At 51.1% G+C, this 16,072-nt stretch overlaps 1 protein-coding gene across 1 annotated transcript; it reads right to left on the reverse strand.

The window, feature by feature from the left end:
* Positions 1-29: 29 nt before the first annotated feature.
* Positions 30-13,582, reverse strand: LOC102856708 (chromosome unknown open reading frame, human C1orf167). Its single transcript, XM_006885896.1, has 10 exons — positions 12,833-13,582; positions 12,256-12,299; positions 11,392-11,621; positions 8,042-8,173; positions 7,440-7,626; positions 3,281-3,456; positions 2,564-2,750; positions 1,052-1,238; positions 840-962; positions 30-242 (listed from the first exon to the last, which is right to left on the reverse strand). The coding sequence occupies exons 1-10, from the start codon at positions 13,580-13,582 to the stop codon at positions 30-32; spliced, it is 2,229 nt and encodes a 742-aa protein (XP_006885958.1).
* Positions 13,583-16,072: the final 2,490 nt, after the last annotated feature.

Below are 16,072 nucleotides of genomic sequence, written 5' to 3' on the forward strand. Positions count from 1 at the left end.
GGGAGTGAGTATGCTGAGGCTGGTCGCTGCTACTCTGGCAGCTGTGCTCCTGCAGGCGCCGCCCAGTTGCCCGCAGAAAGGTCACCCGAAGGGTCTCCAAGAGGGCAGGGTCCCTCGGAGCCTGGGCATGGGGACTGGAGCAGGAGTCCCAGGACTTCACCCTCCTCCCCAGCATGAGTGACTCTTTTCTTTGTTTCCATCATGGGGCAGGGTGGTTCCTGGGAGGCTGGAGGATCACTCCTCTGTGGATCACAATGGCAAATGGTGGGGCAACGAGGGCACCCCAGACCCCCAATAACAAGTCATATGTTTAGCCATTAGCAAGAATTGCTCTAACTGCACATTACTGTGTGCCAGGCTCTGTGACTGGGGATGCACTTGCCCCTACCTCAAAAGTGTCCACTAGAGTTTTCTGCAAACTATCATCACCCCATTTTACAGATGAGGCAATAGAGGCACAGAGAAGTTAAACAGAGACAGAAGGATTAGAACCCAGGCAGAATGACTCTACAGCACTGTGCTTTGAGTGAGTAAGTGAACGAATCACAACCAGGAAATCTCTGAGAGAAGTGATTATTCCACAGCATGTTCACGTCCCCCAACCTGATCAGGCAGAAGAGGAGAGCAGGAGGAGTTCAGAGGAGTTGAGTTGGGGGCTGAGCTGGCTGAGCATGCATGAGCAGGCCTGCTAGGATGCAGACCCCAAAGGGATGCTGCTGTGAGGGTCAAGGGTGGATAGGGAGAAGGCGCTGGAAAGGTCAGAGAAAAACCCACAGACTGACCCATGCTGGAGTGAGGGGTCCCTACCGACTCTGGAGGGCACGTTGGTAACTCCTCACTGCATCCCATGCCTGCTGGACTCGCGTCTGCCAGAGCAGAAGGCTGTGTTCCTGCAGGCGCCGCCCAGTTGCCCTCAGAAAGGTCACCCGAAGGGTCTCCAAGAGGGCAGGGTCCCTCGGAGCCTGGGGAGGAGGGTGAAGTCCTGGGACTCCTGCTCCAGTCCCCATCCCCTCCTCCATCTGCCTGCCCAGCCTTCCCCCTTGTGCCCCACCTTCTCCGGGGATCCCCTGTGTGAGCTACAGCCCATCAAGGCCTCCTGGGTGGGGTTACTGCTCAGTGGCTCCAGGGCCCAGGTGGTCTTCATGCTGTGGGATGGAGTGCAGGGACGCGGCACGCTTGAATGCCATTGGCGCAGGACATACTGCAGGGTCCGCTGCTTCAGGCTCCGGAGGAAGACGCTACAGGAAGAGGCACATGAGTCTCTGGGACAGGAAACCTTGTCACCTCTCCCAAACTGAGAGAGAAGCTATCAATATTTGCTACCCTGAGCCCGGCTCCTGAGAAAACCCAGCTGGAAAGGTGTTTACCATGTGTTCCCTGGGCCCCACTGACTCCTAGACTGACAGCTCATGGGAATCAAGGCGAGCTTCCAGAAATACCATTGCCCGTGACCTCCTCTCCCAGGGACTGGGATTTGATGAGCTGGGGGTGACTCAGTCATGATCTCTCTACAACTCCCCAGGAGCTCCAGTGAACGGCCAAGGATGGCTCTCCACTGATCCTCACTGCTCTCTGGGGTGGCTGATAAGGGGAAGAATGAGACCAGACCCCAGTGCCTCTACTCTAGTGGCCACAGGCATAACCATACCAGCAATCCTGCTTCTATTCCATTACAACGACAGGGGAGAGGAGACCTGGGAAGGGCCATGTTGTCAAATTCCCATCTCAGGCCAACAGGGCAGCGGAACCGTGGCTGGTGCTAAAGGCCAGAGGATGGACTGAGGGTCTGAACTCGGAAGGCTCACAGTCAACTAAGGTCCCCTGAGAGGGTCCAAAAGTGCATTAAGAGAAATTAAGAGTCTCCAAGTAAGTGTGGGGATGGCAGGCCCCAGATGCATGGCGTTCAACTTGGGTTCTCCCTGGCTCCTCACCAGGGAAGCTGTCCGGTCCTTCACCCACAGCCACCAGCCTGGAGTTGGGGTCTCAGCATTGGCTATTATGTGTACAAGCAGCTCTGTGGAATCACTACAGAGCCCTCTCCACACTCCTGACTCAGAGTGGGATTTACAGCAAGCTGCTCAACCCCTCTGAGCCCGTTTCTCCAATTTTTGTATAAGGAGACACACAGCAGATACGAGGTCTCCTCAAGGCTCCATTATTGCTTTGCTTGTAGTACCCATCCTGGGCCTGAAGCCTGCTGGGCACGTGCTGTGCACCTGATGGACATCGGAGTACCAGTGGTGAGCAAACAGACAAAGCCCCTGCCACAGGGAGCCCCATCTAGAGGGGGTGATGGGCAAGGGCTAGTCCAGATTCTGGGGAGGGATAGGTCAACCCATCTGGCAGAGTTGCAGAGCTGTGTCCCCACAGCTCTTAATAGCCCTCTGCCCAATCATAGTCTGTCCATGCCAGGCCCACCTTGGGGACATGGATGGAATGTAACCTGTGCCGTACCATCAGGGCACTCCCAGTAATGAGCACTGCTCCTGGCCCTGCCCTGTGCCCGAGGCCCCATCGTGTGCCCCCAGGCCCTAGCCCAAGCTCCAAGTTCTCAGACACCTACTTGGCCTGCTGGTGCAGGGAGAGCTGTGTCCTCCAGAGCAGCAGCGCCCGGTGGAGGGCCAACCGCCGGCAGGCTTTCTGCAGGGAGCCCTGGCTTCGCTCCAGGAGCTGCTCCTGAGCCTTGGTCACCGCCCTGGGGCCCCAGGCTGTGGAGACTCTGGGGGCTGGGCTGCAAAGAGCTGAGCTCTCTAATAAAAAGGCAGAGATAAACAGACACACTCCTGCTGAACTTCTGCACAAAGCTACTGCCTCTGGCCCCCTCTTGACCTTTTCCCTCATGGCCCCTTCCCTTGGCCTCCAAACCTCCCCTCCCCTTCCCATCTCTCCTCATAAGATGCTTTCAATTGTTTTTTTATGGTGGTAGGGAGGTGGGGAAGGGGTGCGATTCCCAGGAACAGGGGTTGCTTTCTCTGCATCCAACCAGGAGATCAAACTCTGTCCGGGACCGGGACCGAGGGGTGTGGGATAAACCAGACTGAGCTGTCAGGCTTCAGCAAGTCCAAGATGGGAGGTAATGGAGCTGTGAAATGTGTCTGTCTGACCTACAGAAGGTCATGATAGGAGTGAGGATGTGACCCAGTCCCCTGTTAGGCCCCTCTTCTCCCTCCCATCAGACGAAGTTAGAAATCGTGCAGGGCACACTGAATTAGCTGTCCTTTTTCTGTGGGGTCTGAGAAGTCCCACTGCAGCCCGGTCCCTCAGCCCATCATTCGCTCACCAATCTTCTGCCGCCAGAGGCACAGCTGGGTCACCTTCACCCCATCTGAGATGTGGAGCTTCTTCATCTGCACCCACTGTCGCAGGCATGTGTTCAGGGTCCTCACCCGGCAGTCAGTCAGGAAGTCCCGGCACCGGGACTCTCTTTGTGCAAACCCCTGCCAGGTTCTAAGGCACCTGTGAGGACAGAGGAGAAATGGTAGTGACGATCTTAATGACCGGAGGGCCAGCTGCCTGTTAATGTGTTGCTGAGGGTGTGGGCAAGATGCTGCTTCACTTTTCTGAGCCTCATTCTCCTGATCTGTGAAATGGAGCCGCTGTAAGGATAGCACGGCACATCCTGCCAGGCTATGGAACCATCAGAGCTTGGTTCGGCAGCCTCCTGCCCGACTTCCCCACACCCACTTTTGTTTCCCTCTAGTCAGTCTCCTTCTTGCTTGGATCCACAATCAACACCCTTGGTACCAGCAGTCAGGAGATCAGGAGAAATATTGCTGTGGGCAGGTCAGCTGTCAGGGACTTCTCCAAAATACTGAAGAGCAACCAATGATGTCAGTTTAAAGACAATGGTGCACCTGATTCAAGCCATGGTCTTTTCAATCACTTGCTATGCATCTGAGACTGGACAATGAATAAGGATGACAGAAGAATTGATGCCTTTTGAGTCCTGGTGCAGAAAAACACAGAATATCTCATGGACTTCGAAAAGAACAAACAGGTATGTCTTGGAAAAGCTGCAGCAAGGGTGTTCCTTCTAGGCAAGCATGGTCAAACTTCTCACAGACTTTGTGCTTATTTATAGAAGAGGTTATTTCTTGGAAAGGGACTTCATGCTTGGAGATGTCAGTGAAAAAGAAGACGACCCCCAACGGGATGGATTTGACACAGTGACTGAAGCAATGGGCTCAAGTGTATCGGAGACTGTGAGGATGGCACAAAATAGGACAGGGTTCAGATCTGTTGTTCATAGAGTTGCTGTGAGTTGTATTCCACTTGACAGCACCGAACAACTACAACAAGTCAGCCTCCAAATGGCTGTCATTGCTAGGCGGTAGCTTGAACTCAAAGTGATCCTGTGTACAAAAGAACAAAACCCTGCCTGATCTTGTATCATCCTCATAATCTCTGCTGTGCCCATTGTTCCAGGTTCTAGTCCTTTTGGTTAACAGTGTGATTTTTCCCCCCACCAAGTCTCAAACCAAATGATCCTACTTTCCTGCTTAAATCCTCCAATGGTAGCCCCTGCCCCCAATGTTCTCCAATAAATCATTTCCCTAGCCAGGCATTCACATGTGTTAATGGCTGGTTACCCAATGCAGACAGAGAGTGGGGTGGAGCTCCCCATTTAAAATAAGCTTGGAAGGAGGAGTGGCATCCACTTCCATAATAGCTTTCCTCTGGAAACCCTATGAACCTGGAGAGAGGATGATAGACACCCAAGCGTTGAGGACTCTTCTTCATAGGGTCACTATGAGTCGCCTGCGACTCCATGTCACTTAACAACAACAAACAGCCAGGCATACCTTTCCAGTATCATCCCTACCATTTCCTGTCTCTGTTGTTCCCTCCCTATCTTGTGTTGCTCTGTCTCAGGGCCTTTGCAGATACTTTTCTCTCTGATTGGCACACCCTTCCCCACACTCCCTCCACGAGTTAACTGCCCACTCTTCAGGTCTCTGCTAACACTATGCTCTAGGTCAGCTTCCTTTGTTAAAAGTTGTCGTGGAAACCAAAGGGAAGAAATCAACAACATACAGGTGGCAGACAATTTTACTGAACCAATCACCTGGTTTCTTTGGCATATAAATGGCAAGGAGTATATAAAGAAGATGGGGATCCCATAAAGGAAAGATTTTAGCAAGAGGTCTGGTGGCTTAGTGGGTAAGGAACCGAGCTGCTAACCCTCCAATCAGATCCACCAGGTGCTATTCGGGAGAAAGATGAGCAATCTCTTTGCCACGGGATTTAGTCCTGCTGAAAAGCCACTGGAGGATGGAGTTACGAGTTGGGTTCAACTTGAAGGTACATAAGAAAAGCATCAACCAATTCTGATGCTTTGACTTTATTCAGATCCCAGTTCAAGCAAATGATGATAAAAATCTGTATCTGTGGCACAAATGAAACTATGAAAGATGTTGTCCACTGTTGAGTGAATCGAACCTAACTTATGGTGACTCCATGTGCAGCAGCGCAGAGCTGCTCCATTGTTTTCTTAGCTGAACTGTCATCTTTATGGAAGCAGATCACCAGGCATTTCTTCCATGGTGCCACAGACTTGAACTGCCTATTTTTAGGTTAGCACCTGATCGCAAAACACTTGTGCCATCCACCACGCCCCTTGGACATTTGAATACGGATCAGGTCTTTGTTCGTATTAAAGAATTCTTGTTCAGATTTGTGGCCCAACTTTCAGCTAAACAAGAGACAGACCTTCTAGGAGGTCAATAACACCAGGGAGGCACTCACTTCTTAGAACAACCAAAAGAGCAGCATTTGCCCAAGGATAAAGCCCAGGAGGCAGGAAAGGGTAGGAGATAGAAAGATTAATGGAAATGAGAATAACAGGGAGGGAGTGGGGAGAAAAGTGATTACATCCAGGGTTTCATAACTGATGTTATAAAATAAAATGCATATGAATGGTTAAGTGGAAAATCAATTTGCTTTGTAAACTTTACTCAAATCACAATTTAGAAAAAGAAAAATCATACAAAAATTATTATTGTTCATTTTCTTGAGTGTGGTCATAGGATTGTGGTTGTATTTTTTTATAAGTCCTTATAGAGAAATACACAAGAATAATTATGGATAAAATAACATGATGTTTGGGATCTGCCTACAGAATGATGCAAGAGGGGAGCAGTAGTTGGGGTACAGTTTAAAAGCAATATATGATTGGGTATTATGGTTATGACAAGAGTCCAGAATGAAGGTTGTATAGTGGAGTGTACGAGAGGGGGTCGGGGGAGGGAGCAGAGGGATGGTGTAGCAACGAAGGAATTTTTCTTTTACTTTTCAAAAAGAAGAGTGAACTAGGGGGGAGGAGTGGGAAGGGAGAAAAATGCAACAATGAATGAATGAAAATCCAAAATCTCTGTAAATACTCATTAAAATGAATAAAATAAAATTTAAAAAAATGATTCTTGCAAGGTGACTTTGTTGAAGGTAGTGATGAGTACATTGAGGTTTATGAGCCTATTCTTTACATACTTTTGTGTAAGATGAAAATGGTTTGCAATAAAAGGTTAAGAAGGTTCCGTCCCTACCTATCCCTCCACTCCCACCCCTTTCTCCCTTGGGGTCCCCTACATGTCTTACTAGTTATTTTTGCACAGGTTGGTGGGAGGATCGGGTGAAAAAACAGGATAATGATGGGTCAAGTCCAATGGTGATTGATCTTATAAAACATAATGCATGAGAATGATTGTATGAAACACAACGTGAATGAAGAATAGTGTGAAACACAATGTATACGAACTTTGTAAGCAAATCAAAACACAAATAAATATATTTCTGTGTTGTTGACAGAGGGTAAAGAATAATAATAATATTTGCCTTCTCACATTTCTGGGGAAAACAAGTTAGGAAGGAAGAAATCCCAAACTCTCACTGGCTTGTTCTGATTTCTTTCTTGCCAACGCATGCTACTCAGGAAAGAATCACACACTTAGTCATTGCTCATCGATTTCCGGTCTGCTTCCCTTCCTTACTCAGGTCCCTCAGATCAAGCGTTGTTTAACCAAGCCCCAGCCTCTGGGGTGGTGTCCGGGACATCGTGTTAGGAGGTTAGGTGTCATCAAGTCAATTTTTACTCCCAATGACTCCATATGACAAAGCAGAAAACCCCATAGGGTTTTCTTGGCTATAATCTTAAAAGGAAGCAGATTGCTAGGTTTTATTGCCATAGAGCTGCTATGTGGGTTCAAACTGCCAACCTCTCAGTTATTAGCTGAACACCTAACCCAAGCTAGTTCCCAGGGAATCCACACCCGCTTTTGGATGCCCAGGCACTTGGTAAACAGCAGCCATTTTCACTGGTTGTTTCCATCCTTATCATTTAGCACCTTATCATTTAGTCACTGAGAGCTGATTTTAAGGGCTCCTCCCTGCTGGCCCCACTTGCTGCCCTGCCCAGCACCCCCATGCCCTATCTACCCCCTTACTTGCAAAGCAAATCTCGCTGATGCTGGGACTTAAGTGGGACCACCCTTGCCGGGGCTGCAGCAGGAGCCCGGCTGGCCTGGGGGCACCACCCCACTTTCTGAATCCTGGGCAAGGCTGAGGGAACTTCTCTCCGGACTCCCCTCTCCTGCCTGGCCAGGCTCTTGTGATGGCACCACAGGAGGAAGACTGCAGAGATGGGGGCGGAGAGAAGAGAAGAGAGTGAGCTTACGGAAAAGATCAACAGGGGCCCCTGACACCAAGCACATCTAGCTATGTGCTCCCTGTCCCTGGGTCTCGGTTTCTCTTCAAGAGAGTGAGACTTAGCTCTAAAGTTCATATTTCTGCCTGGGCCTTTATCATCACAGCCCCTCATGTTGTGTGTCCTTGAACAGTTTATTTAACTCCTCTGTGCCTCAGTTCTCCACCAGTAAAATGGGCATGCTGCCTTGTCAAGGCCATTGGGAGCTCAAGTGAGATTGTAGCTGAGAAGATGCAGAAGTAGAAGCTCTGTAAGCACTGGCTCCCTAAGGACCCACTGCACTGCCTGGTGGGGTGGAGGTGCTCAGACCCTGTCTGGCCTGGCTCCATCTGTTCCCCCTACCCCCCACCTTCTCCACCATCTCACTAGTCAATTGCTGTAAGGCCTCCAGGATCTGGAGTCTCTCATCTCGGCCGTCTGGTCTCAGCCCAGGATGGGAAGGAATCGGCCAGCCTCCCTTCTTCTTCAGGATTCCTGGACTGAGAGGAAAAGTGGCAGGTCCAGGGAGGGTCCCCAGCTGCCACCCAGCCCGCACTGGTGCTGCCCACACATGGAAGCAACGGGTGCAGAGCCATCTCACTCTCTCTCAGATCCCTCATTTCATGCCTCATTATAAAAGGTCACCTCTGCTTTATTCTCTTCAACAATTTTTATAAATAATTTGTATTTTTCACAACAAAAATATAATAAACCAAACCAAGGTCCACTGCTGTCAAGTTGATTCCAAGTCATGGTGACCTGAGAGGACAGAATATAAATGACTCCAGTGTTTCCAAGGCTGTAAATCTTTAAGGGGCAGCTAGTGAATTCAAACCCTCGACCTTATGGTTAGCAGAGGAGTATTTTAGCCACTGTACCCATCAGGGCTCCTATGTGGTAACATGAATATTACTTACTAAATAGTCATTTTAAGGTTGTTGTTGTTTGTTGTTATGTGCCGTCGAGTTGCCTATTACCCACAGAGACCCTGTGTACAGCAGCTCTGAACCCTGCCCTGTCCTTAGCCAGTCTCACTAGTTCTGACATACCAAGCCCCATTGCCACAGTCACTTTATCAATCCATCTCACCGGGGCCTTCCTCTCCTGCGCTGTCCCTCCACCTTCCATCCACCTTTCCACCTTCCATCCACCCTTCCATTTTAAGAGACACTTGTTGAATTTAAAAAGCAGAACAAAAATTATATTGTGCCCTGGTGTGCATTACGTGTGCACTGTAACTCCAAAGACTGGCACTTGGGACCCAACAGCAAAGGCGCCACAGGAGAAAGATGGGTGGTCTCCTGTGTAAAAGCATAACCCTCTCGGAGCCCAGCGGAGGGTCGCTAGGGGTCAGAAGTGAGTTGATGGTTGTAGATTTTGGATAGTGGAAAATTGGGAAAATGAAAAAACAACGGGCTGAAAGAAATCTCCCTGCTCCCGAGAGAAGTACTAGTTCCGTTTTAGCATATCCCCCCACTTTGGGTACTTTAAGAGGTCTTGGTGGCCGTTAGAATCTGCAGCCCGTTCTAAGGGAGAGAGCAGGCCAGTCTCAACCTGCCTGAGATTTACAGGCAGAGGGGTCACTATGCATTGGAAATGACTTAGCCACAGTGGGCGCTGCTGTCTGCAGTTAACTTTTTTGGTACTTTTTCAACGCACTCTTTTGTGTCGTTGAAAAATACTTCCAGAAAAGAGAACTACGTGGAGGATAAAAACTTCCAGGTTCATTAACATATTTCTAAGTCTTGGGTTTTCTTTTTTTTTTTTAATAAAATTTTATATTTTAATTGTGATTTTAACAAAAATTTACAGAAAAGTTAGATTTTCATTCATTCACTGTTGCACATTTTACCCCTTCCCTCTCTACTCCCCCTCCCCAAGTTGACTTTTTTTTAATACTAGTTTATTTACAACTTGAGTTTTATTTCTTAAATCAAGCATGCTTTGCTCTTGTGATTAGTAATGAAAGCAAGAAAAATATTAAAAAGAAACAGGAAGAATGTGATACTGAATGGTTGCCAAATGATTCAGGATGAGCTTACACTTTACTCACTCACTGCTATGCATTTAGGTTGTTTCTAAGTTTTCAAGATGATAAATAACACCATGCTGGACATCTTTTTTTTTCCCCCTCTCTCTCTCCCTACTAGTTTATTTACAAAATTCAAATACACTGTTTTCAAGAACAAATTCTTTCAATTTCCCTCATCACCCCACCCAACAAATTATACAACCCCATGATTAATCCCCCCTCTTCCCTTCCCTCCACCCACCCCCCCCCCCCCGTCCCCCTGCACATCCTTGTTCCTCTGCTTCCAACCACTCCCACCCCTCTTGGATCCTTATATTCATTCTACAATAATGGTTTTATACAATATTTATCCTTATGGGACTGAGTTAGTTCACTCAGCATAATGCTCTCCAGTCCCTCCCAAGTTAGGTAATAATTTACAAAATCATTGCTTCTGCTGGACATCTTTTTTGCATCAATCTTTGCCCTTATCTCATAGCATCATCATTGTCATGGTGGTGAGGGAGGGAGGGACAGTGAGGCAGGGAGCAGGGGAAGGCAGGCCCGCACTGCTCAGCAACCCTGAGGTGCCCTGGCCCACCTGTTGTGCCTCGTGGGTTCCACTGCTGCCTTCCTTCCTGAGGGTCCTTGGCCCCAGCCTCTCCCAGAAGGGAGAAATCCAGGCACAGCCTGGAGTCGGGGCTGCTCTGGCTTCTGCTGTGCAGCCAACTCTCTCCACTGGGTCAGGAGAGAGGAGAGAGAAGAAAGTCAGCGACAGCTTTGAATGTGATCCAGGAGTGGGCACAAGAAAGGGACAAGGGCAGGTGTCAAACACTTCACTAGAGTTCCAAAGCCCATGGTCTTAACCATTAGACAATCCTGTCTCCTTAGAGACGAATGAATGTACAGAGAGATGAAACCTGAGAGGTACGGCTTTCTCTAGGAGACAGAGACAAGTGCTGCGGCTTCCCTCAGCATGCCCTTCCAAGGTGGGAAGAACACGGATGTGCCCTCTGGCCCTGGCTGGCAAAAACAGTCATTTATTAAAGGCAAAGACTTAAATGGCAGGTGTTTGCTATGTTTGTTAGCCTCAAACAACAACAGAACCCTTGTGTTTTTGTGTACTGTAGAGTCGGAACAGACCCATAGCTGACCCTCAGGTGGGTTTTCAGAGGTTTATTGCATGTTAGGAGATTGCCCACCCTTCTCCCGCAGAGCAGCTGGTGGCCTCGAACCGAGTGCCTTCATGATTGCAGCATTGCTTCTTGTCACTAGGCCACAAGAGCTCCCTACACGAAACTATCAAGTACATATTAGTATTATCCCATTTTAGAGATAAGGTGACTCAGGCACATTGAGGTTAAGTAACTTGCCCAAGGTCAGTGACTCACTCAAAAAATTCATGGCTGTCCAGTCAGAACCAACTCATAGTTGACCCTCCAGCAGGGTTTCAGAGGCTATAAATAACTCAGGAGGACACTGTCCATTTTTGTCTCAAGGAGCCAGAGGGGTACCTTTGGGTTGACAACACAATCTCCTATGGACTAGGTCACCAGAGGTCGAGGAAGTGAACGCAGGGCAGAAGTGATTCAGGCACCAGGGCTCTTAACCATCACACAATGTGGCCGCTCACTCCTGAGGGGCAGCCTGCACCTTCTCAATTGATGGAGCTTCCTCCCCAGACATAGTAACAACTCATCACCTCCCTCTGGTCGAACCCGGAGGCCCCTGACCTCTCGGAAGCTCCGGGCCAGCAGGGCCTTCCGGTGCCGCGCATGTGCTGCCTGGAGCCTGGCCTCCCGAAGGTGGAGGGCCCTTCGCAGCACCCGCAGCCCCCTTCTCAGCAGCTGCCGTCGGCGCATCCTCTCTGCTGTCACCACGGTCTGCCACCTCTTCCTCCAGGCTCTGAAACACCTGGACAGCAGCTGCCAGCTGGGGACAAAGGGAGCTGGGCAGAGGGCAGAGCTGGGTCCAGCCCGCGGTCCCACCCAGTCTTCCCGTCCAGCATCTACAGCAGGGCAGACCAGCCCGGGCTTGGAGAATTTATCTTTTCTCCATGGCTCACGCATTCACTCACTCAACACCACTGGGTCAGAGCTGACTCATAATTGCCCCTCCAGGGGGGTTTCAGAAGCTGTAAATCACACAGGAGAAGATTGGCCATCTTTCTCTAGTGGAGTTGCTGGTGGATTCAAGCCAGCAGAGATGCCCTGTCTTTGTTTTGGGTCAGGAGCACAACTTCCTACTAGTTTTGGAAATCCCAGACAAACAAGCCCCTGGAGGCCAAAGGATGCTCCATTCGCCTGCCAAGACTCTGGAGAGGCAGAAGCATGACATTCTCCATGTTCCACACCCAGGAGCACCTCCACACCCCTGTCCTTGGACTCCAGGGGGCTCCCCTCATCCCAGCAGAGACAGCATGGTAGAAGGGAAGCCAGTTCCCCTCACTTTCCATCCTGTCATGGATAGAGCGTCAAGGCCTTAGCTCAGGTCTAGTCTCCACAGACCCAGACTAACAGGAGAGGTCCCCGTCCCCAAGTCCCGGCCCTGTGGCTTCTGGCCTTACCAGGCTGTCTCAGTCTCCAGGGTCACAATGTTTGGGGCCTTGTTCTGGGAAGGCAGAAGGATACAACACAGTTCTCAGGCCAGAGTGGGGGACAGGTGGACAAGACACCCCAGCCAAGCCCAAGGGTCTCTCTTCCTGGGGGAAGGGGTGGGACAGTGACTCAGAGAAACCCTGAGAGGAAGCAGCCCAGCCCCAGGGCCCCCACTCCCACCCCTGGCTCTACCTGCTGGATGCTCCTTGCTGGGGTGGTGTACAGTGGACAGGAAGAAGCCTCCCTGTTGACTTGCTCCTTCAGGGCCCCCTCCCCTCCTTCCTGCCCTGGCGGGACTCCCCAGGAGGCACTGGAGAAGGTGGGAGAACAGAGCCTAGCCTCCCCATTGCCCACCCTTCGAGGAAGACAGTGGCTCCCTCTCTGTTCCCCATCATATGCAGGCCCAGGGGAGCAGCTCTCTCTTCTGCTTAGGGGGTGGCCAGGAAGAACCTCTTGCTCAAGGTGGAGAGGATTCCCCATCAGTAACCCCAGAGTGATCGTGGATGCTGTTGGCTGGCTATCTGCTTGAGAGCTGGAGAGACAAGCCTGGGATCCTCGTGTCTTCTCCCTGAGGCTTCTAGGGCCTCTCAGAGTCTTGTCCAGGCGTGCATAAGCAGGCCGACTGGACTGGGGGCGGGCAGGGACTGCATGGCCACCGCTGGCCCAAGGGCCCCATAGAACAGGGTCCAGGGGTTTCTGGGATCCCCAGCACTTGAGTTGGGCTGCCTTGTGCTCTAGGCATTGCATGGAGGCCAGCAACTGGTGGCCATCATCATGGGATGGGGCCTGACACTGACTCTGGGCAGGGACAGTCAGGTCATCCAGGGTGAGTGGCTCACCCACAGGCCTGCAGGTCCATTGGTTCAGGACACAGGAGGCTCGGGGGCCTAGCTGAGGACATCCGTCTAAAGGGCTGAAGTCTGCAGGGAGCTTGAAGTCTGGGTCTGGTGGCTGGGACTGACTCAGGTGGGTCAGCTGCCTGCTGTAGCAGAGGGGGCTACCTCGGGGCAAGGTGTGGAGACCGAAGCTTTCCTGTGACTCTAACCAGAGGTGGGGGCCAGTGCTGTCTCCACACTCAGCCAAGCTGGCCTTGCTTAGGCTCAGATTGCTTTGCTGGAAGGAAAAGCTCTGGGCTTTCAGGTGGCGCCGCCCAGACCAGGGCTGCAGGTTGCTCTGCTGCAGGAATCTGGAGCGGAGCCTCTGGCCAGTCTTGTCCTCCAGAGTGAGGCTGGGGCTGCCCAGGTTGGTCTGGATGAGGCAGGGCTCCTGGTGCAGCATTGTCTGTGGGCAGGGCATGGGCTTTCCTTGCCTGACCTGGTATATGGACATCCGCTGGCCATGCTCACTGCCCAGACGGACACCTGGGCTCTTCAGGAATCTCTGTGGCTCTAAAGAGAGAAGAAAGACTGTCAGGCCTGGGAGAGGGGTCAACAAGGCTTCAAGAGTTGGGGCAGGACAGGCCCCAAGAGGTGGGAGTCAGGACTTCAGTCTCCCTGGGTGAACAATGAGATCCTGAGCAGAGGAGTGACATGGCTGTGACAAAGGGGGCAGTGTGGATGGAGAGAAGGTGGCTGGGACAAAGGGTGCGATGTGGAAGGGACCCACAGATCTGGAAGAGAAGGATGAAGACAACAGAAGAAAAATGACTCCGTGATTTCTAGCCTGAGGAACAGCGTCATGGGGAAGGTAGGGGAAAGCAAGATCGTCTATATTAAGCTTCTAGAAGGAGCTGTTCTGGGTAAAGTGGGCTTGGACATAGAGCCTCTCCCTCCAGACTGGTCCCCCGGGTCACTATTCAGCAGGAGACTGAAGAGAAGGAGGCTTAGGACCTGAGAGAATCAATAAAAGCTGCCACTGCTTCTGGGGTTACAGCAGCAAAGGCTCAGCGAGGTTAAGCAACTTGCCCATGGACACACAGCCAGACACAGAGAAACGGGGATGTGAATCAGAATCAGATCTTGCCCTTGGGTGGCTCTTGTCCTGAGCTGGATCAGCTCTGAGGCCTTGCAGCCCAGGGTGGCTGAGCAGCCAGGTCTGCTGATCCGACTCCTGGTCTGACATGTGGATCCCCTTCCCAGTCAGAGGTCTCCACCAGGTCTGCTCCTGGGGCCACTCTCCTTGACCTCACTCTGGCCCAGGCAGAGGAAGACTTTGTACTCACCCTTGATTATCTTCTAAATTAGCACTCTCTGGTTAACTTATTGCACTGCCTGGAGCAGACAGCTTGAAAGCAAGGGTCTAAAGCTACCACCCTGCCCCCCCCCACCCCAAAGCATGTTAAGCCTCTTGCCTAAACTCAGGGGGTCTTCAAGCCTCGGGGACACATTCTCCTTATAGCTGGCAGTGGCCAGCCTCAGTTTCACGTACTGCAGTGCAGAGGCAGGGTGGTGGTCTTGGTCCAGGGTAGAGGCCTTTGGAGAGGTCTGGCCTGTATGATGTACAGTGTTCTGAAGGCCGGGTCCCACTGGCCAGGTCAGATCACCCTCACTCGTAGCAATAATTCTTTACCCCCACATTCCAGCCCTCCTGCCCTTCCCAGCTCCACCCTGGATTGGATACTCACTGGCCAGGCCTCCCTAGGTCTCCTTTCTTTGCCCAATGTTCCTCCCTCTTTCTGTTGTAATTTCCTGGTGTCGGTCACTGTCCATTCCTTCTCACACTAATTGTACATCTCCAGCCCTCCCCTGCAAACTCTGCTTCCAGGCAGCTCTCCCAGCCCTAGGAATGCTGGGCCTAGAGGAGAGGCAGGACCCTCTCTGCTTCCAGATCATTCTCCCTCCCTTGCCTCTAAAGTGCTCTAGCTCCAGACCCCTGTCCTTCTACTGGACCACCATGCAGACCACCCCTCCTTAAAGCAGGCATCAAGAAAGTCTTTTAAAGATTTTGGCTCCCGGCTCACTGTCCCTTCTCCAACACAAATTCTTGGTCACTGCATCATCCACACAAACAGTTCCTTCCCATAATCCACGATCCTCCATCTGACCTCAGTTATTCACTCACAGGGCCTCTCCTGATATCTTGAAAAACTAAAATAAAATAAAAGAGAGAGAGAAGTTACTGTCCAGTCCAGTCCAGCTCACGGCGATCCCATTTGTGTCAGAGTAAACTGTGCTCCACAGGGCTTCCAGGGCAGCTTTCTCTGAAGTTCATCACCAGGCCTTTCTTCTGAGGCATTTCTAGGCTGTCAACAGTCAAGCACATTAATCACTTGCACCACCCAGGGACTCCTGAAAAAATGCCAAAAATTCAGCAACCAACTTGAGCCTCAAAATCCACTTGCAGCCGCTCTAGCTTACTACTCCCCCTAGTGGACCAATTCCAACAATCCTCCCCATGAGACCACAATGTCTGACACCACCACCTTGTCCCCCTGCTGTCCCCTAGATGTCCCTTGTCTCCTGACTGCTCTGTGTCCTCCTGATGCCTCCATCCCTCTTCCTACTGCCTATAGACCAAGGACTATAATCATCCCATTCAAGGCTGTCAAAGTGTCCCCCTCCATACCCCGTCTTTTACATCCACTTGGCAGAACCATAGCACCAGGGAAAGCCAGCTCCCGACTCTGCCTGCACCTCAGTGGGTGGATGTGGCTAAGAGTAAATCACTCAGCCACACTGATGGCCTCACTTCAGGCCTTCACCTACCTTCACCTTGTTGGTGTTACACACTGTCGAGCAGACTGTGACTCAGTGACTCTATGAACAACAGATCAGAGCCCTGTCCTATCCTGCACCGTCCTCACAATCTCTGAATGCTCAAGGCCACTGTTACACTCACTATGTCAAC

Source organism: Elephantulus edwardii, unplaced genomic scaffold (assembly GCF_000299155.1).
Source record: "Elephantulus edwardii isolate Elephantulus edwardi_28Jun2011 unplaced genomic scaffold, EleEdw1.0 scaffold00045, whole genome shotgun sequence".
NCBI lineage: Eukaryota > Metazoa > Chordata > Mammalia > Macroscelidea > Macroscelididae > Elephantulus > Elephantulus edwardii.

Bases quoted from the DNA above. Each gene is read 5' to 3' on its own strand.
- LOC102856708 (XM_006885896.1), bottom strand. From the start codon at position 13,582: ATGCCCTGCCCACAGACAATGCTGCACCAGGAGCCCTGCCTCATCCAG. The intron at 7,627-8,041 runs GTAGGGGGAACA...CCATCTCTGCAG, and splicing joins GATGGTGGAGAAGGTGGGGG to TCTTCCTCCTGTGGTGCCAT. The intron at 3,457-7,439 runs GTAAGGGGGTAG...CTGTCCTCACAG, and splicing joins CAGCGAGATTTGCTTTGCAA to GTGCCTTAGAACCTGGCAGG.